Source organism: Pituophis catenifer, unplaced genomic scaffold, assembly GCF_029215685.1.
Source record: "Pituophis catenifer annectens isolate HBS135680 unplaced genomic scaffold, rPitCat1.0.hap2 SCAF_1, whole genome shotgun sequence".
Classification (NCBI taxonomy): domain Eukaryota; kingdom Metazoa; phylum Chordata; class Lepidosauria; order Squamata; family Colubridae; genus Pituophis; species Pituophis catenifer.
Window position 1 is genome coordinate 180,474,390 of NW_027256881.1, and position 26,428 is coordinate 180,500,817.

The 26,428-nt window shown below is 36.0% G+C and overlaps 1 protein-coding gene across 1 annotated transcript; it reads left to right on the plus strand.

Annotated features, from left to right (window-relative positions):
- Window positions 1–319: 319 nt before the first annotated feature.
- MPP4 (MAGUK p55 scaffold protein 4) lies at window positions 320–26,428 on the plus strand. Its single transcript, XM_070956814.1, has 20 exons — window positions 320–418; window positions 1,573–1,650; window positions 2,063–2,143; window positions 3,707–3,838; window positions 8,093–8,174; window positions 8,822–8,907; window positions 10,150–10,221; window positions 10,976–11,172; window positions 12,237–12,301; window positions 12,658–12,675; window positions 15,097–15,135; window positions 16,029–16,049; window positions 17,554–17,568; window positions 18,940–18,981; window positions 20,441–20,611; window positions 20,913–20,993; window positions 22,038–22,131; window positions 23,599–23,707; window positions 24,206–24,340; window positions 26,237–26,428. Exons 1-20 carry the CDS (start codon window positions 338–340, stop codon window positions 26,426–26,428), a joined length of 1,791 nt encoding a protein of 596 aa, XP_070812915.1. The 5' UTR covers window positions 320–337.

Genomic DNA, 26,428 nt, shown 5'->3' on the forward strand with positions numbered 1-26,428 from the left:
AGCAAGGAAAAAGGTACATTTCACTCATTTATTCCATTTTTTAAAATAAATGACTCTTTTTAAAAAGAGAGAGAGACATTTTTTCTAGAAATGCCATTAAATCGGAACATTTCTAATCCAAAACTCAAATAAATTATAACAAAAAACCATTTATGGTTTTTTTATAGGAATGAGGAATTTTCTGTCATGCTATAATTTTTCATTTATCTTTTGTCCAAAAAAATAAAATATGTTTGCATAAATACCTGTATTTAGAGGAGTGCAACAATGAGTCATATCACTGATGTGTCTTTTGGGATTAGGTTTATGACACATTCTGTCTTTGGTCCGGCACGAAATGAACTTTTTTGACAAGAAGGATATTGATGGTGTATTACATGAACTGCTCAGATCTCCATGGCTGCAGGCTCTCCTAAAGGTAAAAATGTTTTTCAATAAGCAGAAATTGCAAATTTTGTGCCTTCCCTTGTTTAACTATTTGATTATTGAATGGGCTGCAAAGACAAATGATAGAAGGCTTATTCTATTCTAAGATTCAGAAACCAATAATTATTACAATTCCATACTATAAACCAATAGTGGGTTCCACTTACCTTCACTACTGGTTTGGAACTGGAAGCATATGTGCTCACTTCACTCACATGTGGCCCTTCTGTACATGTACAGAACGTCCGTGATGACATCTGGGCAGGTGGATGGAGCCTCCTGCCGCCGCCACTACCGGTTTGCCCGAACTGGCACAAACCGGTAGAAACCTACCACTGCTATAAACCCATTTTAATTTTTCCCTAACTCAAATTTTAGAACTAAACTACCTATGATGGTTTGGTAATAAACCAGGCAGAAAATTATTTCTTTTGCATTTCTTAAACCCACATGTTTCCAAGGTTTTACATGGAACAGTATTAAAATAAGACAATCCAATTCTCTAGTTTTCACTTCGTTTCCAACCTTTTACATTTATAAGGTTCGGTACCATAAATGTTTCTTAATGGCTATTGTTCCTCTTATCTTATAATTTTAAAAAACTTTCTACTTTACTTTACAAGTAATGCATGAAGCATAATATGGTAGCAGTTCAGGACAGAGAACAGAAATAATTTAAGTCAATTCAGTGCTCAATGCAAGTATATATATTAAAGAAGTACGTTGTCAACTTTATGAAGTAGTCCAGATAAGAGGCATATCCAGAATTACTAACTCTGACTTTATTATAAGGTTACATTAACAGAAAATTGCAAGTCTGAAAGTACATGTCTCCCTCCACCACAACTTTTACAGTCCAATATACTAGGAAAGGTCCCGTCTTAGACCTTTACCATTTTTTCTGCAGGCTAAGCTTTTCTTATCTGACCATTATCTACTCTATGTTTCTTTCTCCAAAGGTCAAACTCATATATCATTACACATACAAATCTTGTAGAATTTGAACTGAAGAAAATTGGGCTTGATTCCTGGCCCATTCATATTGTTTTGTATGAGGAGAGAGCCAGGCTTTTGCATTATGTACCAATTTTGTAATATTGTGACATTGCATAGTGGCATCAACATCTTAACTTCATCTGTTTCTAGGTATATGAATGCCTTCATCAGTATACCAAGAGAAGACCAGTTCCGTTCCTATCCCAGGCACAAGAATTGATGCATGAGGTGAGATTGCTGGAGTTGAGATTAAATGCAGTTTCTCTGATGTCTAGTTTTTGCTTTCAATATTACAAGTTCCACAGAAATAAAATTGCTTTGAATCGAATTTTACTCCTTCTAACTGCTTGGACTACTCCTGGCAGTTTTCTTGGCAAAATTATTTTTCAGAAATGGGTTGCCCTTTCCTACTTCTTAGGACTAAAACAAAGTTTACTGACCTGAGGTCTCCCAGCTGGTTTTGTGCCTAAGGTGGAACTAGAACTCATGATCTTCTGGTTTCTACCTGATGCCTTAACCACGGCACCAAATTGTCCTTTATGTTTTACATAATTGCATTTTATAAACATCAATATGGTATTTTAACAATAGGTTAAGTTATATATTTTCAAAATGAAGTATATGCTTCTCTTGTTCTTAGGTAGTGGAGTTGCTGCATAGAGGCCAACAATCTCCAGAAATGAAAGAGCTAAGACAACTTCTACAAGGTTCTCACTTCAAGGTGAGCAATGGCCCCTGAAATTCTTCAGCATGGAAGAGAAAGGTCTCCAGTAGAAGATCCTTTATTATTAAGATGCATTGTTGAAAGCTGAGTATTGGCACTGACCAGTGATTTCATCACTTTGAGATACATTAAGTGTTTCTGGGAGCCATGTTTTTCTCCATTCCTGAAGAACATTTTAGAAAAGTGGAGTCCAGACTGGCTCATTTTATTGGCTAGAGAAGAAACAGTTGCAGGAAGGCATATTTGTCCTTACTTTGCAAAAGGAACCCTGAATTATTTCTGACTTTTCCCATGGGCCTGGAGAGCTGAATCGCAACTCATTCTGTTCGTCATCTATGGAAACACTAGCCCGATCCATCAGCCAAAAGAAGCAGAGCCACAAATTGAGATACTGATAAATCCCAAGAGCCATTTTCAAAACAATCAACAGGTGAAATCTGCCCCTTCCTCAGAAAAGAGACAAGTTTTCTCTCTTTTATATAGAAAACATGCAAGAAAGAGAAGCAAAGTCTTCTCATCCTAATTTGTGTAGTTGTAGGTAGCTGCCATAACTCTTGTATTATTGCTTTAGAGCCCTTCCTCTAAATGAAACATCTAATCAGTACTCCGAAGGATTTGTTCTTGTGATTAACCAGTCCAGTTCAGGCTGCTTCCCAAAGCAAATTGCTTTAAAGCAAAAATTACAGGAAGGAATATCAGCTCATCTGAATAGCATATCAGTGCTAGCTTATTGCTCAGCAGCTTCCTCTGTTTTTGACAAAGGAATCTCTGTTTTCTCCCCAACACTTCTGTGTCTTTCTGTTTTAACTTACAAATTCTGTCACCCTTTTAAACTATAACAAGGTTAAATCATAGATTAGAATCATTTAAGGTACACGAAGCAAAAACATCTAGAATTTTAAATAGTATGTATTATCCTTCATCTGCATTTATGTCTATTCTGCATAACAAATATACAAAGATCATTCAGAAAGCTTTTGGGAAAAAGTTCAGCTTGCCTTCTTCTTGCCAATCTACTTTTTTCTATGTAAGAAGCTTTTCAGAAAGGAGAATCCATATTTTTTCTATCTGCCCTTTAAAATTGTACAGTTCTGTGCTTTCTACTTAATGTTTGAATGAGACCTAAGTATGTTTTGAAAAAAAGCATTTTCATACTCTATCTGTTGCAGAAATTGATTTAGAAGTGGCTATGAAGATCTATCATTCCCTGTTATAAAATGTGAGGGTCTCTTTTGAGGCTACCAAAATCTTTTAGCACAAGGAATGTTTTTTTTTTTCTAGCACAAATCCATCATATTGACATTTTAAAAAGGAAATAATACAATAAAACTGGGAGATCTGGCTTTATATTCCAATATAAATGGTCTAATTATATTTGAACTTTGTAAGATTTGTATGCTAGACCAAAAAAAAAAAAAAAACAACCTCAATTTTTTGGGGCTAAATGAATATACACCCAGAAATAAAAATTGTTAGGTTGAATTTATCTTGTAATTCCATCCCCATTAAAAATGACCTGGCATTTATTTACTCCATCTCTGTGTTTAATCTTTCTCACAGGCCTTGTTATTAGCTCATGATACTGTGGCTCAGAAGGATTTTGAACCTATGCTTCCACCCCTGACAGAAAACCTCCCTGAAAATGAAGAGGCCATGAGGATTGTCTGTCTGGTGAAAAACAATCAACCTCTTGTAATGTTCAATTTAACTTTATTTTTATTTATATTCATTCAGTTTGTTTGCTGTGTTTCCCTTTCATTTTTCATTTCATTTCATTTCATTTTATTAGATTTATATACCGCCCTACCCCCAAAGGCTCAGGGCGGTGAACAGCCAGAAAGATAAAACACACAAACTAAAAATTTAAAAGACAATATAAAAACTCATTAAATAATTTGGCCCAAAACAATTTAAAACAGCCCTAATGTTTTAAAAGGCATATCTTCCTAATCCTTCAGGGCAACTGGCCATCTTAGATATAGAAGGGCAAGTTTATAACTCCACAGGGCAGTTCTTATCCTTTCCCCATTCCTTCCCTCTTAGAATTTTTATTTTACTCATTTATGTTTGTTTTAAAATGTGAAAAAGTATAGGACTCAAGCATGATGCATTGTTGAATTCACAAGAAGAAAACATTTAAAAAGCAGTCTGCCCTGTTTTTTTGTTTTGTTTTTTTTAATTTGATTTATATGCCGCCCTTCTCCGGAGACTCAGGGCGGCTTACAGTGTGTTAAGCAATAGCCTTCATACTTTTGTATATTTTTTATACAAAGTCAGCTTATTGCCCCCACAAACTGGGTCCTCAATTTACCTACCTTAGAAAGGATGGAAGGCTGAGTCAATCTTGAGCCTGGCGAGATTCGATCTTACTTTAATTGCAGACAGCTGGTGTTAAATTACAGTGCTTAGTCTGTTGAGCTATCCAGGCTCCTGTTTGATGTTTAGTGTAATTCTTTTTTGAGGAAAATATAATTATGGCTAGCATTTTGTTATCTGAGACTAAGACCATAGGTCCAAACACACCTAAGCAGACTTGCATAATAAACTAGTTAGTCAGATTATATCATTTGCTTATGTCACCTAAAGCAATCCCATTAGTTCCATGGAATAGGAAAACAAGAAAATTTATGGCAAGCCAATCCCATACAGATAGTCCTTGCTTAATGACCAATCTCTCAGTGACCATTCAAACTTACAACAGGCCCTTCAAAAACTACTAATGATCCAATTACAAAGTTCCAACAGCTGCATACAATTGGGTAGTCACATTGTTGCAGAAAAATAAAGAGATGAATTTCGAAATCAAGAGAAACTTTATTTTTGGCCAAAAATGGTTCAGGCAGATCAATTTAATCTGTTTGAATTCTGAACGTGTTAATTCAGACATGCATTCTTATAGTTTTCTAAACAGGAAGTATGTGAGATCTGCCTCTTTAGCTAGCCCACTCCCTTCACGCTGATCCATGTGGTTTAGTTCTGCATTTTTAACATGGTACCTCTGCGGTTTGACTTCTTGAACTCTGCAACTGTCTTTTATAATAACTAGTCAAGGGGTCCTTCAGACATCATCCAGGCTGACCCCGGATTATTTCACTCTTATATTCAATTTCACTTTACGTCCTACTTTAACATGACTGCATTACGGGCACTTGGCAACTGGCTCGCCTTTATGGCCAGTTTCAATGTTCCATGGTTTATAACATTTATAATTTACATAACATTTTATAACATTTTTTTGCCCTTTTCTGGCCTTTTGTGATGATTTTTGGCAAAAACACACATAGAATCTGTGGATTCATTTAATAACCACGGTGTTTGCTTAAGGGCTATCACATTTACATAACCATGGCGATTGCTTAGCAATTACCACAAAAAAGCTGTAAAATCAGATCTAGTCATGTGGATGCTTCAATTTACAATCTACAAGAATAATTTACAAGAAGTTATGACAAATTCTGGGCTCTGTTACAGTTATAAATCAAGAACTACCTGTACTGAAATTAACATCAAAAATGACACTGATGGTCTACTAAATTCCCAGAGTCAAGTTTAACTTTATGGCACATGAATGCAGGGAGGTACATGAAGTGGAAGTTATAATTTTTTTTTTTAATTGCAAAAGTTTTACAATTACATTTTCACCCCATTTTCCCCCCAACCCACCCCAAACTCCCCAACCTAACCCTCCCAACCCCCCCTAACCCTCCCCCCCTGACTTCCACAGAATATAATCCCATCAAAATCCCCTTTTTATAAAACCTGAACCCCTCAATCCCCTATATAATTTTTCATCTTCACAAAATTCAAATATTTCTGTTTTTATATAATACTTTCAATAAAAAGCTATTTGATACTTCCTAGTTTGATATTTGTTCTGCACATAATCTATCCATTTGTTCCATTCCCATTCATAAGTCTCTTGTGAGTGATCTTTTAGATATGCTGAAATCTTCGCCATCTCTGCAAAGCTGGCCATCTTCAAAGTCCATTCTTCAATAGTGGGCAAAGCTTCATTTTTCCAATATTTACCTATCAATAATCTCGCTGCTGTTATCATATACAATATCAACTTAATTTCATCCAATGTAAAACCCTTTACTATACCCAGTAAAAACAATTGTGGAGAAAATTGATTTTTTTTCTTCAAAACATTCTGCATAACCCACCATATTTTTATCCAAAAAGCCTTAACTTTCTTACAGGTCCACCAAACATGATAATATGTGGCATCTAAACAATCACATCTCCAACATTTTGGCTGAACATTAGGGTACATACACGACAATTTCTTGGGATCTAAATGCCATCTATAAAACATTTTATAAAAATTTTCCCTCAAATTCTGCGATTGTGTAAATTTAACATTCTGAACCCATATTTTTTCCCATGTTTCCAACATCACTGGTTCTGTAAAATTTTGTGCCCACTTAATCATACAATCTTTAACCAATTCAGTTTCTGAATCCCTTTCTAACAAAACATTGTATAGCCTTTTAATATGCACTGGACCTTTCTCTTTTATATGTCTAACCAATTCTTCCTCATGCAACATAATACCAGTTTTTTGGTCCTCTTTCCATCTCAGTTGAAGTTGATTATACTGTAACCAAGTTAAATTAATCCCTTTGTCCAACAGTGTCTCTAATGTCTTCAGTTGCCATCTGCCCGCATCTGTAAAAAGAACTTCTTTATATAAAACCCCCCCGAGTGACATTATATTTGTATTCCACATAATATGACCAAGATCCAGCCATAATGGTATTTTATAATCCCATTTGAATCGGTGCTTCTTCCAAACTCTCATCAAGGAATCTCTAAGTATATGGCTTTTAAATACTTTATCCACTTTATCTTCATAAAATAAGTAAGCATGCCATCCAAATTCAAGGTCAAAACTTTCTATATTCAATATTCCAGTCTTTTTCCTTCCAAACCAATCGCTTGCTTGAGTCAAAGCTGCTGCTTCATAATATAACTGTAGGTTTGGAAGTTTAAGACCTCCCCTTTCTGGAACATCTTGCATAATTTTCAGTTTCACTCTCGTTTTTTTCTCATTCCAGACAAACTTATTCAGTCCTCTTTGCCATTCTTTCAATTGTTTATCACTTTTAAGTACCGGAATCATTTGAAACAAAAAAAGAAATCTTGGCAAAATATTCATCTTAACTGCTGCTAAGTAAAGACAGCTGCAGTTTTTTCCAAGTCTCCATATCTTTCTGTACATCTCGCCACAACACCTCATAATTATTTTGAAACAATTTCATATTCGATTCTGCAACCTGAACTCCTAGATATTTAACCTTTGGTACAATCTCAAAACCTGCCCTCCTTTCAAGTTCGTGTTTTCGATCTTGTGTCATATTTTTAACTATCATCTTAGTTTTTTTCTGATTCAATCTAAATCCTGATACTGTACCATAGTCTTTTATAATGTCTTTCATCTGGATTATTAATTCCATCGGCTGTGTTAGGGTAACAACCAGATCATCTGCAAATGCCCTTATTCTGTAGTCCTCTTGCCTTATCACTATTCCTTTCAAGGTACTCGGATCCCGTATTGCATTCAACAAGACTTCTAGTGTTAAAATAAATAACAATGGGGATAACGGACAACCTTGTCTTGTTCCTTTCTCAATATTAAAATCTGTTGTCAAACTTCCATTAACAATAATCTGTGCCTTTTGTTCTTGATAAATTGCTAAAACCGCCTGTATAAATTGATCCCCAAAGTCCATCTTTTTTAAAGTCTTTAATAGAAAATTCCAATCCACTCTATCAAAGGCCTTCTCCGCATCCAGGAAAACCAGCACTGCAGGGATCTGTTTATTCATGGAAGTTATAATCTTAATATCTCTAACAGGCTGTAGACTTCCCGTATACCACTACTCACCAAGTATGCACCTTTTTATTCTTTTGTTCAGTCTTTCCTTTCTTCTTCTTCCTCAGGGTGCCACCATTAAACGCCATGAGCTGACAGGTGATATTACTGTAGCAAGAGTAATCCACGGAGGTCTGGCAGATAAAAGTGGTAAGGTAAATTTAATACATCTAAAAATTAAAAAATCACTGGAGAGGGGCAGGGAATCATTTTCAATATGTGTTTTGGAAAGTTCTGTACAGGTTCTTGAATGTTCTGAACATGTTTCTTAGTAAATCTTAGTGAAGGTGTTCTAAATTGTTTTATTATGATTAACTTCCTTCTGCTTATCCCAAAATTGCTTTTAGGAGGCAGGGGTTGGGAAATAGTATAAAAGGTTTGGAAGTACTTCTACTGGAGATGGTGATCCACAGACAGAGAGATGCATTAGGCCAACTGTAGCAGTCAGTTTGTTGTGCTCATCACATTCAGAAAAAAAAGGGCTCCAAACAGTGGATGATCTCCTGTCAGTTGCCTCCATGAGGCCAAAATGGTGGAGGAAAGCTATTGAGTGGAAATTTACTCTTCCTCCTATCTTAAGGAAGAAGAGTAAATTTCAGCTCAATAGCTTTCCTCTTCCATTTTATCTTAAACCCTGATTGAAATGATGTTAGGATAGTCAGATGCATAATTGTCTATAATGAATTGTTTTAAACTTGAGAGAGGGGGAATAAAGTCCAGGTGTTTCTTAGAAATCCAGATATTTTTCTTCTCCAGTTCTCTGACCAACTGTTTAATATCATTACTGGGTTTTGCAGCGTTGTTATATGCTGGAGACAAACTTGTAGAAGTGAACGGAATCCCAGTGGAGGGCCTGGAACCAGAGCAAGTCATACACATTCTGGTAATCACAATCAGCCTTCTACTCTTTAAATACCACTTAATGATAACATGTAATCAATGCAAAACTGCATGCTTGGAACATAAAAGACATGAAGAAAAAAGCTATAAAGAGGGGATGAATGTTTTTTACCATTTTTCATAGACCCCTCACAACTATGAAATGTAGTGCCCACAAGTTTGTCAGTCCTATTTTTCCTTCTGCAGACTTTTGTTTTGACTGTACCAAAGAGCAAGGAGGTAAATATTAATATTTCTATTTTTCTAGGAAACACTTTGTTTTAATTTCAAGGTGGTGTGAATATTGTTCCCATCACCATCACCACTTTCCCCATCTGCTGCTTCTGTCTGGTGCTTGCATGCTAATTTGGGGAAAAAGAAAACCCTGTGGCAGTTCCCAAGCAATCAGAAGTAGGGACTGTGCAATCTAATTCCTCCTCAGTTGCGACTAACAGCTGTTGCTTTGTTTTTTAAACATGTTTCCTTACTTTTGCACAATTTGATAGCTAAAATTTACAGAAGGACAGGCATATTTATATACTATACAGGTAGTCCTTGACTTATAATAGTTCATTTAGTGACAGTTTTAATTTACAATGGCACTGAAAAAAGTGACTTATGACCATTTCTCATACTTACAACCACTGCAACATTCCCATGGTCTATGATCAAAATTCAAATGCTTGGCAACTGATTCATATTTATGACTATTGCAGTGTCCTGGGGTCATGTGTTCACCTTGTGTGATCTTCTGACAATCAAAGTCAATGGGAAAGCCAGATTCACTTAACAACCATGTTACTAACTTAACAGCTGCAGTGATTCACTTAACAACTGTGGCAAGAAAGGTCATACAATGGGGGCAAAGCTCACTTAACAACTATGGTATTTTATTTAACAACAGAAATTTTGGGCTCAGTTGTGGTCATAGATCAAAGACTATCTATATACCAAAAACAATATCATCATGGATTTTATCCTTCCTGTCAAAAGGAATAGCTAGTCATAGAACTATTGCATTGTATTGCATTGCATTGCATTGCATTGCATTGCATTGCATTGCATTGCATTGCATTGCATTGCATTGCATTGCATTGCATTGCATTGCACTGCTTTGCACTGCACTGCACTGCACTGCACTGCACTGCACTGCATTGCATTGCATTGCATTGCATTGATGATCAAATTAAATTTGCAACAAAAGTAGGCAAAATGCATTAGATACTGTTTTTCTGAATTCTTGCAGGCTCTATCCCGAAGCACTATCATGTTCAAGCTGATTCCAGGTTCTGATCGAATCATCAGCAATCAAACAACAGTAAGATGCAATGCATGGATACATTTCCTTTGCTTCAAATGGTTAATACAGGAATCCCTCAAAGTTAGCATTTAGTTAGCATTAAGTTTCTTCATGAGGAAAGGTTTTTTTTTTACTTTAATCGTTCTCTTATACCTATTGGATCAAATCAAAGATCCACTTTATTTCCATAGTGATCAGTAAGATGCTATAAGCAAGATATTAGGGCCCCTATTCCACAACGGCTAGTACTAATTGATAAGTGCCTTGAAAGACCAATATGATACCAATGAAGGAGAATATTTGTAGATAAGGGTTGAAATGAGGGGTCCTTGGTGTTCTCTGAGTTTGGCTATTTTTTTCTTGTAGACGTTTCATTACCCAAACTAGGTAACATTATCAGTGCTAGTGCTAGGATCAATGTGAACCACTCTGCCAAATTGTTGACAGACAAGAATAAGAAGAGAAAAAATAGTCTTCCATCACTGCCTAGCCAAAACTCTCCTCAGAAATAATTGCCTTGCCTATAGATTGAAATTTCTTTTTACTGTGCAGCTTCTTGCTTACCTAGCCTACTGATCTCCAAGATCATTTTATGCTCTTAATACTGTTTATCAATTAATACCTATTGCCATGATTTGACTGCTGTTGTATCTTGGCTTTTTAAAGCTGACCTTTTATTGTTTGCAATTATGAAACTTTTACAAATGTATTTCCTTGTCTTTGGAGTGTAACTTCTGTGATAAAACTTAAATTTTCGATGTTCTCCTTCCAGCTCTATGTGCGTGCAATGCGGGATTACTGCCCTCGTCAGGACCCTCTTATTCCATGTGTTGATGCAGGACTGGCATTTAAAAAAGGAGAGATTCTTCAGATTGTAGACCAAAAGGACATCCTGTGGTGGCAGGCAAGAAAAGTCTCCAATCTCAAAGCTTGTGCTGGACTCATCCCTTCCAATCACCTTATGAAGAGGTATGGGAATGGGGATGTATTTATTTTTGCTAATGGGTAACATGTCGGGAACCAATTTATACAAGATGCCTCTATTAACATAGAGAAAATCAGTGTTAGTACCTGATTCAGTTAAAATAGATCAAAATTATAGGCAGGTTTTCTACACAATACATTGCTGAATAAAAATAGAAAATTTATCTATTTTTCCATGCAGAAAAGGATGAAAAATAAGCAATCCCGGTGAATTAACTAAATACTAATGAATTCCTCTTACATGGCTGCAGGAAAAATCTAAAACCCCTGTGCAACAGTGGTCCTCTTCTTAACTATAATTCCTTCATAACCCAATGATAGACAATTAATCCTATTCACCATCTATAGTAGCAGAGTGCATCTACTGACCCAAATAACCTGGGAAAACAGCCATGTCTTCAATGCCTTATGAAAGGCTGACAGGGTTGAACCATCCAAATCTCCAGGTGGGGGATGGTCCACAGGGTCAGTACTACCATTGGGAAAGGATCAGGACTAAATTTAGGGTAAGACCAAGTGGCACAGGCTTAGGGTGCCAAATGTTAGGGGGCACCAGTACCATATTTCCTTCCAAATCAATGTAAAAATGCTAAACTAGGTGGCACCATCGATCAATGTGCCCTAGGGGTGTCATGTACCCTTGAGGCAGCACTGGTTAGGATGCAGAGGAATACCGGGGAAATTTCAGCAAAAGAGACCATTGCTCAAAGAAGGATTACAATCTTCTCATCATGAACTCTAATAAACTTGGGATGATGATGATGATGGTGGTGGTGGTGGTGATGGTGATGATGTAAAAAGGGGGATGTATAATATCTGGCTCTGCACTCAACCAGTCAAATGTTTTAGAAGAGACAGTCTTCCTTTCTCCAGGAAATAATTTATCTTCTAAGGTTTGTGCCCTGGTTAAGAGTGTACATGTAATGGAAATCTGGTTTTGAATCCCTCTCCAGTCATGAAATTCATCACAAGACCATAGGAATTCCAGATTCTGTTGAAATCTTGTTCTAATTCTGTAATTTTAGAAAATGTTCCCTTCTTCGGTCTAGGAAACAGCGAGAATTCTGGTGGACTCATCCCTTCCATCCCCACTCTTGCCTCCAATCAACAAACAGTGAGTATAATAAATTCCTGATGATAAGGTGTGCATGGAACTGTTTCTGTAATTAATATTATTTCTTTACTCAATTATTTCTACAGAGTACAAATTAGACTACTTAGATTTAGAGCAAAAACGTTATAGTTTGAATTCCAAACCTGCTAACAATCCTGTCAGTCTAGAAACAGGATTATCTAAGACTATTTAGTATTAAACACAAGGGGGAACTGTTGGAAAATCATTTACTATGCTTTAGTATACAAAGGTATCAACATTATCAGAATAAACTCTGTTTCATTTGCTTAGAATTGTTCATTCATGTCCCTGATGATGTGTATATATTTTGTTTTTTATGAATTTCCCCTGATTAGTGAATATTGCGGAAGAAGGTCAGTAATGCTAATTGGATTCCATAAATGTATGTGTATGTGTGTGTATATATGTCTATGTATATGTGGGTGTATGTGTGTGTGTATTAGCCAAAGTCTCCAAACTAGTCCTGCCTAAAATGGTTAATCTCTCTCTGAGATGTACTACTCAGAATCCTATAAGAATATTGGAATAGAATTTGTCTCATAATTGAATGGTCTCTGTTCAGGTACAGGTAATCTTCAACTTATGACCACAATCAAACCCAAAATTTCTGTTGCTAAGCAAGACAGTTGTTATGTGAGTTTTGCCCCATTTTAGTACCTTTCTTGCCAGAGTTGTTAAGTGAATCACTGCAGTTGTTAAGTTAGCAGTTGTTAAGTGAATCTGGCTTTCCCACTGAGTTTGCATGTCATTAGAGCACATGATTACATGACCCCAGGACACAGCAACGATCAAAAATACAAGCCAGTGGCCAAGCATCTGAATTTTGATCAGCTGACCACAGGGATGCTGCTACGGTCTTACAGTATGTGTGAAAAATGTCCTAAATCACTTTTTTCAGTGCTGTTGTAACTTCAAACAATCACTAAGTGAACTGTTATAAGTTGAGGGCTACCTGTATATCACTTGGAGAAACATTCTATATTGTATTAGAAGTTCATTCTTTGCTCTCTAAACAGTATATATACAGTGACAGCCATGTAATTTCAAAAGAATGAAGCACAATTCAAAAAGAAAAAAAAATATTTTTATATCATTTCCATAAATTCTATGAGATATTTTTAAAAAACTACTTAAAAACTTTCTACAGCCGTATGGAGAGATTTCAGACTAACATCTTCCACTTTGACTTTCAATAGAGACTTAAAATACATTAACTTAGAAGGTAACGCTTATGCCTTTTAATAAAATGTGTTAGTCAGAAAAGACCCTGCTAGACTCTTCTGATTTTTTTTGTTACCCTACACTAAGACAGCTCTCTTCCTGCAATGTCCCGAGTTTACCAGTTGATCCCAATCTATTTTCAGCTAAACCCCTGTGTACTATGTCCTAGTCATCTTCTCCCTGTCTATAATCCATTTTAATGTGTGGGATCTTAAATGCTTCATCAAGCAGCTTTAGAAATATTAAGTATAAAAAAATGTATAGATGTATTATTTTCTCTAGTCTTTTTGAGAGCAAATGGATTTGTCCTCCATATACAGGCAGTTCTTGCTTAATGACTGCTCTGTTTAGTGACTATTCAAAGTTATGCCAGAGTTGAAAAAAGTAACTTTATAACTGGTTCATGCACTTATGAACCTGTGGTCTGAGGTCACCATTTGCACACCTCAGCTTCCAACAAGCAGAATCAATGAAGAAGCTAATGGTAAAATTGCATGGTGCAGTCATGTAATAACTCACTTAACAATTGTGAATGACTCACTTAACCATAGTGGAAGTGAAGTTGTATGGTCAGGATATGTCACTGAACAACCATGTTGCTTAGCAATGGAGTTGTTGGTCCCAATTATGGTTGTTAAGCCAGGACTATCTATGTGTGTAATATACAATCACACATATACACACACAAAACTGTGTGAACGTGTCTTTTTACCAGCACTCTTGGATAATATTGTCTGTGAAATGAAGCAACCAAGTAGGCCAAGCCATCCTTATGGTTCTTCCCTCAGTAGCTTCTTTATTCACCCATAGGACCATCCTTATGGTTCTTCCCTCAGTAGCTTCTTTATTCACCTATAGGACTGCATTTAGCAATACCAAGTTGGAAGTCTCCTTTGACAACAAGATTCCCTCTTGCTGTCTTCCTCCTTCACCATTCTGTCCATCCATCTGCTCTGACACTTCCACTGAAAGAGATCAAGGGAATAGAGGGCAAGATAACTCACCTTTTCTAGGAATGAAGAAGCTAAGATTGTCTTATGATTGTAGACATTGAAAAAGTTTTTGTAACTACCCCAGGGAAAACAGATCCCATTGCACTGCAAGGAGGCATCAATTATCTTCTTTAATCATGGGGCTACTATTATTACATCCAGGCTCATGTAATCAATAAACTGTTCTGGTTCTTCCTTCAACATCTTGGTGAAAGCGCAAAAAATGTAAAGAGGGTAGAGCAGTTAATATGTTTTGCTCCTTTCAGTTTTGGAGTTTTTAAATGGGCATTCCGATAATCCTCATTCTGTTTTGATCTTTTCCATGAAAGAGTTCTTCCACTTATATTCCAGCTGACCACCATCAGAATACAGTAATCTTTGCTTTAATAAAAAGAAAATAATTGCAGAATGTTGTACATCATGGTACTATATGAAATAGTAGATAAAATATGATTTTAAAAGTCATGGGTAGATAAGTTATTGTTTCTATGTTTATATGAGTTCTCTGAAAATTATGAGAGCCTGACATATATTTCCTTTCCCTTGTCTACAACATACAAGAAGATGACATGCAGATCGATGAGAAGTGTGTAGAAACAGGTAATCGCTTCTAGTTTGGATGCATGGAAATTATGTCTTTCGTTACTGCTATTTGAACTGTTTAAAATCCGAGTATGTGTAACCCAGAGGCCAAAAAGAAGATTAATTTGTAAAAAACATTGAACAAAATGGCCTCTAGTAACATTGCAAAAATGTTAACATTATGTGTATGTTGAGAGAGCTATAAATAGAAGCATAAGTCCAGTCATATCAACTGTTGCTTCAGCTAGAGAGAATCATCAGTGTAGAAATCTGCATTTGTGTAGCCTGGTTATGCAGTTCTTTCCTTAGACACATTTGATGCTGAATTTAGAGAGCTCACTATGCCACATTTTGACCTAATTCATGGAACCATGTCCTGCAGCTTTTCTTCTGACTTTTTTTATCACGAACCTGATTTATGGTTTTAACTTTTGTAATTTTGAACAATTTTATTGCTTGGTGTTAGGATTTTTTAATGGAAAGGTAAATATTAAAATCTAGTATTGTGATTTTTAATTACTTTTGTAACACTTCCACAAAGAATGTTCTTGAGCTAATAATAAAGCCATTTTTGTAAACACAGTCCTATTTTTCATGTTCCAATAAAAATCTGAAATAAGAAATGTGGAGAAAGTAAATTATGTCTTCCCTCCTACCAGATGCCTCTGTCATCATCCAGTTTGGAATTCATCCCACAGCACAAATACTTTTAAATAAATACCAAAATCAATCATGATTTGCCCCATGAATGTGTAATTTGATTTTACAAAAGGAGATTACAAGAGGATCTCATTGTACCTTCCTATTGCTGCCGCAATGGGAAATTGTTTCTGATGTGTTGGGTTGTGATTATGTTTTACAAAGATATCACTAAAATAACATTCATTTGCTATTTTTGCTCCCTTTAAAAGATGAAGAGACTTTTGAGTCTGGTAAGTTCCTCAATGTCCTTTGCTAATGATAAGAATCTCAGAATTATGTAACATAGGGATTAAAGAAATGCTCCATTTTTGTGTCTGTATGGTAGGTGTGTGTTTATGATAGATATTTTCTCAGCCTGTTTGGGTATTTTTATAACCAAGTCTAGAAAATGTGAAATAAATTGGCTTCCCCCCTGCCCCAATAATCAAATTTGAACTACAATAAAAATTGTAGTGCTATGCAAGAGACAGAGAAGAAATCTGGAAGCTAATGAGATTATACTGCATAAGCGTAATTGAGTGGCTAATCTACTTTATTATTCTTGATGATGAAGGAGTATCCATGTTGATGCTTCCTTACCAAGATATTTTTGTATGTTAAAATCCAAAATAATACAGACCAGAGGCATATCTGTCTGCACACTGAGAAATTAGCCTTAAAATAGTTTGAAATACCAGCAATACTGTTACCTTTTTAAAGAAATTCTTTAAAAAGCAACTGCCTTTCTATTGTGAAGCATCTCTTGAAGATTTTTTTCCCCCTTCACATTGTGCTGGTAGATTGAAGTGATGTATGTCAGTCATTCTTGTGAATTTTCAGAGTTTGTGTACAAAAACCTCCAAAGGGCTAGCAAGAAGGAAAATCTAAATTTCTTAAAAGCTTTGAAATGCCAGAAGATTAAAATTGCTGGCCTGGAAAATGATTAACCTGTTCCAATTTGAAAGGACTTGTGGGGAAAGTTAAGATAAAAAGTCTGACTCTTGGTAATGAAGTTATTTTTTTAAATGAGCAGACCATGGACAAAGAATGAAGTGAAATCTTGATCAAAAAGGCATCTGACAGGATGTAAATTGAGAAGGTCTTCTTGGGCTGATGCTGATGCTTAAGTTGAAGTCATGGGGAAACCAAAGATGGATGCATGCACTAGTTTTGCAGGCACTTATAAACATGTGTTGAAGGCTCTGCTGAAAATATTGCAAGCTTTTGAGTTTTAGAAAACCTTCATCAAACTGATTAGAAAAAGAAATAGGGAAGAACTTTTTGAGTGATTGATTGTAGAGCCATATCTGCAATAGATTGATGTGACAGAGACCTTCAAACCTGTAAATAGGTCTTGGCAAGGATTGCATGTATGAAGATATTCTATTCTTAGAAGTAACATGTAAACTCTACAGTATAATAGACATGGCTGCTGGATAATCAGAAAATTTCCCTCTTGGGCTCTCTCTTTTCCTCCGCTACTCATCAGGCAAACTGAATTCTTGCAACTCAAAACCTGACACTGATTTTGTGCAATTCTCACAATAAGGTTTTTATCCGTATAGATTTTATGTTCTCATGCCTGTTGCTGCTGCTAGTTTTTTGTGTTTGCTTTTTGTACAAATTGCCAACTTTATGCTGGTCTGATCATACTGAATAATCTGCAAGCTTTTCTGCTTTATATCATGAGTGATATAAATTAAAAACACTTTTAACTTGACATTTCCTATCCTTCCATTTTACGCAACATAACAGAGGAACTTAAAGAAGGTAGTTTATCTTTTTATTTTATAGACTTTAAATTTTATAGAATTTTAATTATAGGCAAATTCTGAGCTTGTGCACATTGACTAATTAATGTGCTCCTCCAAGCAAAGATAGATGAATATATGCAAATAACTTACTCTATAGGATAGACATTAAGACATGTTTGACAATGAAACCCTATTTGATCATTTATAAACTAAGCAACTATGCTGAATGTAGAACTCTTCATAGGTGCTGAGATGCTACACTTACTTCTTTTGATATATCAAAAAGATTTCTTGCTTTGTCCATTAATTAGTGTGAAGACTGTGCTTAAGATCTTACTTCAGCTTGTCTTTGTTTTACACACCTGCAAAGATAATCAATACAATATTGATTACCTTTGAAGGTCTGTAAAACAAAGGAAAACTGAAGTAAGATCATAAGCAGAGTCACAGTTCCAATCGTGGTCATTAAACAGGGACTACATGTAATAGATTAAATCTCTCCACTGCCCAGAAAAGGCAGAAATCATATGATTAATCAACTTTCTGGACATGCCTGCTTTCCTCCAGATCATTTCTGGCTTTCACTCAGGCCAATTAATGGAGCTTGAGTCCCTATCAGAAAAGAATAACAAAAATAATAAATATTTAATAAATAAATAAATAATAAACAACACTCTATATAATAACGAATTACACAGGCTGAAAATTAATGAACCACCAGGCAGTGTTAATCATTATGGAACTGGCACATTTATGGCTTTGGAAATCAGTCTCATTCAAGAAGCTTCTTCAGTTCAGTTCTTGGATGAGAAGCTAAGTATTTTCAAGGGGGAAAAAAACCAAGAAAGTCCAGTTGCCTTTTGGAAAAGCACCTTTATGACAACCATGACTTGGATGTTTGAGAAGTCCCATAAACTTTGGAAATCAATGCAGAAAGATCACACTTTACTGCCTTTTCTCCCACTTCCTTTCCAAATTCAACCGTCGGCTTTAGTCTTTGAATCCACATTTATTAAACTAATTTTATAGACCTGCTTACTGCAAATGGGTCCTACATATTGTGTTTTGTATATGTTGATCCAATGTATTTTTTAGAAAACTATTATTCACTATGAATAACAAACCTAAAGAAAAACCAAAAGAGGGTGTTATCTTAATTTGATATTTGACAATATTTTGAAAATCAAATGCTTAAGTTTTATAATTGAAGGACCTCTGTAGCTTATGCCTTTTTTTAAAGGCCTGTTTTGAACGCAGAGTTCATAAATTAGGCTTTTCCTTTTGCTGGTAGTATTACAAATGAAAATTATATTTCTTGTATATGAAAGTCTTAAGGATATTGCTACATTTCTTATTCTTTATTGTGTATCTCTATCTCTCATTTCAGAAGAAGAAGAATTCATTGGATCTGGTCAGCCGATGTTCATTAGTATGTAGCCAGTTCTACAACTGGAGAATTGTGTTCAGGGTCACCAGGCTACTAAATAGTTTGTATCTGATGCATTGTATTGGTGCTTTCTTCTTGACTGCTGTATTCCTTTACTTACTTCTGCTTTGTTATTGCTATGTAGGCTTCCAAAAAGCCAAATGAAGTACTGTTTTGAAATCCTGCATACCCACTTCCTTTAATTCTCACAGCTCCTTTTTATGAATAAAATGTTTGTGACTAACAATTTAGTTAGAAAGACATATGAGTTCAAGGGAAGCACTGAAAAATCAAGAGAACTTTATTACTGGCTTGTTTCTAAAACAAAAACATGGAAATGGAAAAACTGTCAAGTTTGAACTGTTGAAAAATACATTAGCTGAATTGCTAGATCTTAGTTAGATAAATGTAATGGAGGCCAGGGACTCTGAAAAACCAAAAGAATCAGAAAAATACAGTATATATCTCATTTTAGAACTTCAGTCTTTTAGTTAGTATCAAATGGTCCAAAAATAAGTAATTCCTTCTTGTGAGGTGAAGTGGTTGGTAATAGCCAGAGACAGATGTAATGAAAGTTCCTTGCTTGTGTTGCATATTTCTGTTGTTCCAAAACAAAAGGAAGAAAGGACAGCTTTAGCAGAAAAAAAAAATCAGGCAATAGACAGAATGTCCAAATGAATGATTGAGGCTGAGGGATAGATTTGCTAAACAAAGTAGTTTAGACAGATTTATAGACAATTGATTGAACTTTGGCCTGCACCTCACTGAAATGGAAATCTTCCGCTGCCCTTTCCCCATAGAGGCTTTCCTGAGTCACTTGGTGCTGACATAGAACTAAAATTAGGCTTTTCCACATGCGTTTTTTTATCTGGATGAACTGTGTCTACTAATAGCTAATTTGTTAACAATATGCAATTTTTATAATGTTGGGATTCTGTGTTTTCATAGAAGTATAATTCCATTACACTTGTTGAAACAAAGCAACAAAATCCAACAACATCCACTTACAACATAGCAAGTGGAAACTTCCATGATTAAATGATCATGGAAACCTTTCTTCCCCTGCAGAAAGATTTATTAGTTCAGAAAAACCCAATTGATGGCAAAATACAACTCACAAGTATATCTGGCTTCTTTCCAACAATAAAAATATTTAACATCTAACATTTTGCAACCCATTCATAGCACCAAAAAGCTGCTGCTTGAATCTGCCACCAACTTATTCTACTTAATATGCCAAAGTAGCAAACATGGTACTGTATTCCTTCTCTCTTCCAGATAATTCTTTGCTATTAACCAAATGAAGGGAATAAGGGAATTTTGGGATTTTAGGGAGGATTAGAAAGTCAAAAATTTGGAATGAGCTGTGAAAGCTAATATCTGAAATGCCTCAAACATTGCAGGCTAGCCATATGGTTCAGTGATCAGTTTCTAAAGATCTGTATGTGTCTCCATTTTCCAGCTGGGTTCCGGAGAAGTATGCGTCTGTGCCGTAGGAAATGCAATTACAGTCACCTGGCATGTCAGTCACATTGTCTCAACAGTTGCTACGGTGCTGTGGCAGCACCTTATGAAGAGGTGGTGAGATATCAAAGGGAACCAGGTGATCAAAACAGATTAATTGTACTAATAGGTAAGTAGCAATAATTAAACTGTTCCTTGTTTAAAAAGTGATTACTGTGGCCAAAAAAAAGAATGCATAAAAGAGAGAAAATTTGCATTAGTTCAAGGAAAAATAATCTCATCATAGTACAGTTATTTTAAAAAATGCAAGTATATCGCATCTTTGTAGAACTGGGTCATAATTCGGTGGCTATGATTTGTATTTCTTTATATTTCTTCTATGGAAAATGTCACTATTCTATTGTATGTAATTAAGTGGTAAAGAATTTTTATTCTGTGCATTTTTATTCAATAGTTTCTTTCATATTTAGGTCCTTCAGGTGTTGGCGTGAATGAACTACGGAGGCAACTTATTGGTATTAATCCTCACCTGTTTCGAAATGCAGTACCACGTATGTATATTTTAAATCTTAAAACATACTAATAGAACGAAATTAAACATTAGAATTTCACTAATTGTGGTCTGCGTATTAGCCTTTCATTATTTATAATTACCACTGACTTTTCCGAAAATTAAGAGAGGATTCAGAAGGGTGTATCTCTCATTTTAAGACAGATTTGAAAACCTAAAGACACTTTTACATGCTATCATTCTCAATACCTTCAATCGGTTTAAATCAGTGGTGGAATTCAATTTTTTTTACTACCGGTTCTGTGGGCGTGGCTTGGTGGGCGTAGCAGGGGAAGGATACTGCAAAATCTCCATTCCCACCCCACTCTGGGGCAGCCAGAGGTGGTATTTGCCAGTTCTCTGAACTACTCAAAATTTCTGCTACCGGTTCTCCAGAACCTGTCAGAACCTGCTGAATAGCACCCCTGGTTTAAATCAGTGTAAGATTTTTGTGTGAAAGAAGTTTCTTAATACACCCTAAAGTCAAAACCTTTCTTGTTATGAGATTAGACAGTTATGGTTGCTATCTAAATAAAAAGGAAATTAATGGTTTTCCCTACTGGTACTGCCAATTCTTCGATAGCATGATGTAATTACTTCTCATCACACTTTCAGAATTGGAAGCAAATAAAATCAGTACCTCTTTAAGAAATGCTTGGGTGGAATCAGTTACTAACCCAACAACATGTTCATTGTCTTACATTTAAAACAGGACAGATGTGAACACTGATCTATCATAAAGTCATACTTTAATAAACAAGTTAGCTTAAAAGGAGGCTTCATTTTTTTTTTCTTGGTGATCGTATCTGGAGTAATTTCTGGAGATTCTGATTCTGGGGGACAGCTTTCTCAGGTATGCATATCAGGATTCATGGATTTGGACTTTACAAAAAGATGACCCTCTGGAAAGGAATGTCTTTTATCTATGCATATACCAAATAAGTAGCCCAATATAACATTAAGTACTTAGCTTTACACTAAAAATATGTTCCAATAACTATTTAAAAGTATTGCAATAATCATAATTTGTCCTTTTTAAAAACAGATACAACCCGTGCTCAAAAGAGCTATGAAGAGAATGGTCGAGAATATCATTATGTACCAAAGGAAACATTTGAAAATATGGTGTACAATTACAGGTAATTGGTATTTAGATTTACATTTTTTTGTTCTTTCATCAAATTTCAAAATTCTGTGCCCAGATTCCAGGATAGCCAGTCAGCAGAGTTAAAAATATATTTCTGCCAGTTTTTTTATTTGACAAATAAAAATGTGTTTTTATAAATGAAATATTAATTAATTAATGATGTACTAGCATTCACTGTGGTAAATATGTAGTGAGAAAGGCAAAGTCGAGCAGTGAACACGCTAGGAATTTGAAAATAGTAGAGTCGGAAGGTACTTCAGAGGTCTTCTAGTCCAACCTTCTGCTCAAGCAGAAGACCCTGTGCCATTTTAGACAAATGGTTGTCCAGTCTCTTTTTGAAAGCTTCCAGTGATGGAGCACTCACAACTTCTGAAGGCAAACTATTCCATTGGTTGATTGCTCTCACTGTTAGGAATATTCTTCTTAGTTCTAGGTCAGTGACGGCTAACCCTTTCACCACCGAGTACCAAAACAGGAGCATGCGTATGTGCTGGAGAGCTGCTCTTCCGGAGCATGCACGTGCTGGGAAGCTGAGCTTTTGGTTTCCGATGCGTGCATGCCTGCCAGCCACCTGGTCTTCTGGTTTCTGGCACTTTTGCATGCACAAAGACTAGCTGGCCAGTGCGCATGCGCGTGCTGGAACCCAGAAGAGCAATGGGAGATGGCTGGCATGCCGGGAGAGATAGCTCTGTGTGCCACTTCTGGCATGTGTGCCATAGGTTTGCCATCATGGTTCTAGGTTGTTTCTCTCCTTGGTTAGTTTCCATCCATTGTTTCTTGTCTTGCCCTAGGGTGCTTTGGAAAGTAGTTTGACCCCCTCATCTTTGTAGGAGCCCCTCAAATGTTGGAACAATGCTAAAACAATCTTCCTGCTTGGGGTTGAAACTCTCATCATTGCTAGAATTTAAATCCAGGGATTGTCTGTTTCTTCCCTAAACAAATAAATTACCTCCCCTTATATCTATATTTTAATGTTTCACAATAGAAACCCAGGAATTTGCTACAAGGTTCCTTGGAAAGGAGTTGACTCTTTATCTCACCTTTTTGAAAAAATAGCAATTTGCATATTTCTCTTCTTCAGTCATTAAATAAACATCCAATATGCATTAAAAAGCAAGCAAAAGTAGTGTATGTTTGTGGTAGAAAGAAAAAGAGGGTTGTAGAAACAGAGTTGTTATCCTACTTCTCTCACGTACATATATGCATATACAACAGAAGTTGCTGCAATAAGAGAGGTAGAAAAAAAGTGACAGCACTGATTCCAAGTTAGAGCATGGCAGGACTTTTCTTGTCTCCCTAAATACATAAACAAGACTGCTGTGCTGCCCCTTCATATTCTGCTTGAATTGAGGTGCATGCTTTCTCCTGGCATTATTAGAAAGATATTCATTATGTAGCCTCTTTTACAGTCCTTGCTTTGAAATATGCTCATCTCCCTCTCTACTTACCACATTTACAGAATGTTGGAGTATGGAGAGTACAAGGGACACCTCTATGGGACAAGTATTGATGCAGTACATGCGGTGCTTGATGAAGGGAAGATCTGCATAGTGGATTTAGAGCCTTACGTGAGTCACAGAAAACCTGCAACATTGAAGGTTTAAGCAATCAATTTTGAGTCTGTCCTGAAACATTTTTTTCTTTTTTTGGTGCCTTCAAGTCAACATTGACTCTGGCAATTGCTTGTTTGCTTGATAGTTTTTCTAAATACATGTTATATAGGCAGTAATTGGGTAAATAAATGTATACTGTCAATATGTCAGGAATAGAAATAATAACATTTATTTAAATATATTAATGTATTAAGCAAATAGAATATTTCTAACATATGGTAATTAGAATAGTTTCTGAACAAAATATGGGCTAAAAATTATTAATGATACCATTTTTATCCCAGATATTCTGGAATTATTATAAATTTAAAACTAGTCCTATTAAGTCAACATACTAAGCTATTTCCGAATTATAGGTGTTACCTTTTAATCATTTGTTTATTTTTAATACAAAAACTGGGCAGAATAAATATAACTTGTATAATTGTTTTTATTTTTTATTTTATCTTGCAGAGTATTCAGTTTGTTCGTACTCATGAACTGAAACCCTACATTATATTTATTAAACCACCAAGTGTGAGCTGCATGAAGCAGACTCGGAAAAATGCTAGGATAATCACTGATTATTATGTAAACATGAAATTTAAGGTAAGATTTGAGAGGAGGAAATTAGGAGTGAGATTTAAATGGCTTTAGGTTAGCCATACTACTTTGATTTCTTCATCATATTTCTGGGTGAAAATACTGTCATTTCATTGTTATAAAGGGAAAATAATTGCAGTATTGAATTATTACTTTAATAAGTGTAAATTCAGAATAATACACTGATTTTAAGAGGTTTTGACCTGATTTAGTTGTATAACATATCAAAATCAGCATATAAACCCATTTACATCTAACTGCAGCACAACTATCACCAATAACTATTTTCTCTGCTATGTCTTCCTGATGTTCCAAAGTGCATTCATGTTTTCTCTTAGTGACAGTGTTGTATCAATCTGACATGCTTCACCAACCATTGGTCCAATAAGGTGACCCTTAGGAAATGAGATTACCAGTATTTAAAGGTAGTCCTTGCTTTGCATTGGTATTTAAGACCAGCAATTCCTTCGCTAAGTAATGCGGTCATAAAGGGTGACGTATGACTCAGCCAATTCACAACGGTAGCTGCAGCAATCCTACTTGCAATTGTTAGGGGAATCCCGCAGTCATAGCATCCCACAGACATGTGATCACCATTGTGTCCGCTGCCAGCTTCCCCATAGACTTCACTTGTTGGAAGCCAACAGTGAAGGTCACAAATGGCAATCATGTAACCATAGGATGCTGTGACTGTTGTAATAGCAAGCCAGTTGCCAAGCTCCTGAATTGTGATCCATGATAATAACAGGGACATTGCAATGGCTGCAACAATGAGGATCTGTTGAAGGTATCCTTCATCCAGCATTGTTGTAACTTCAGACAGTTGATGAATGGCTGTTCAATGAAGCATGCCTGTATTGGCCACTTTAGGCTGGTGCAGCACATACTACTTCCCCCCAAGTCTCTGAGGGCTATTCAGTTTCAGGCAGCAAAATAGTCTATTTTTACTACTTCTTACACATGCCACATCTCTGGGTCAATCTTGAAACCTGGAATAGCCTGAATAGCAACCAACTATGTATTATAGGATGGGGGCTACAAACACAAGTTTAGCACTCCCCCACAATAGCATGAAATCCAGGTCCAAAAGAAACTCAGCTATCAGTTGATAATTAGGCTCTTTGAACATATTGACATTTGCGCAAAACCAGAGCAATTTTAACAGCCTGCCAATAGAAGCATCTTTCAATGCTTGCCTCCTGCCCCAACACCAGCCCATGTTTAGGGGAATGATTGGTGGATGTTTTTTTTACTAGCTGGTAACTTTCAGTGGAAGAGGAGGGGGAAAAACTGTAGGATCCACCAATCCCTACCCTTAATATGACCTGTTTCCTATATATACATTCCGAATAAATAAATGACAGCATTATTTACCAGCATTGTGCCTATAAAAGGATTGCTATTATCAGTGAGATATTTTTTGTTCCCTCATAATCTTGCAGTAGCCCTTTAACTAACCATGAGGAAGAGACTTACGTATATCTCTTTGCATCTGAGTATGAATTGAGAGTTCATCTCTAAAGTCAAAGAACAATATACCTGGTTTGTTATTGTAAAAATATTTTTCTTTATCCAAATAAGAATATTTTGATTCCAATTCCATTGATGGTTTTCAAGTCTTTCGTTCTCTTTTATGGGAGTCAAAATCAGGAATTAGCAGTTTTCTAGATAGTGCTCAACAATAAGTTAAAATGAGTTCTTTAATACCTGCAAAGCATGGCTTATCCCCACCCCACCCCAAAAAAGAATCAAACTGCAGTTCTTTCATGATGTGTAAACAAACTGTGGCTCAAATTGTCTTCTTTCCTATATTCATGGCTGCTAGCAAGAAAATACAAGATGGAGAAATGAAGCAGTAGGTACAATTATATCAGCTCATGATTTATTGTGCTCTCCCACCAGGAAGAAGATCTGCAGGAAATGGAAGAATCAGCTAAAAAAATGGAAACTCAGTTTGGACAATTCTTTGATCAAGTGATTGTGAATGACAATTTACAGGAAGCTTGTCTGCAGCTAGTCTCCGCGGTGCACCAAGCCCAGAATGAGCCACAGTGGGTTCCAGCCACATGGATATGCTCAGGCTCTCAGGACTAG

Excerpts from the sequence above, each read along its gene's own strand:
- MPP4 (XM_070956814.1), top strand. The coding sequence starts at position 338 with ATGAACTTTTTTGACAAGAAGGATATTGATGGTGTATTACATGAACTG. Across the intron at positions 3,839-8,092 it reads TGAAAAACAATCAACCTCTT|GGTGCCACCATTAAACGCCA; the intron begins GTAATGTTCAAT and ends CTTCTTCCTCAG. Across the intron at positions 20,994-22,037 it reads GTTTCGAAATGCAGTACCAC|ATACAACCCGTGCTCAAAAG; the intron begins GTATGTATATTT and ends TTTTAAAAACAG.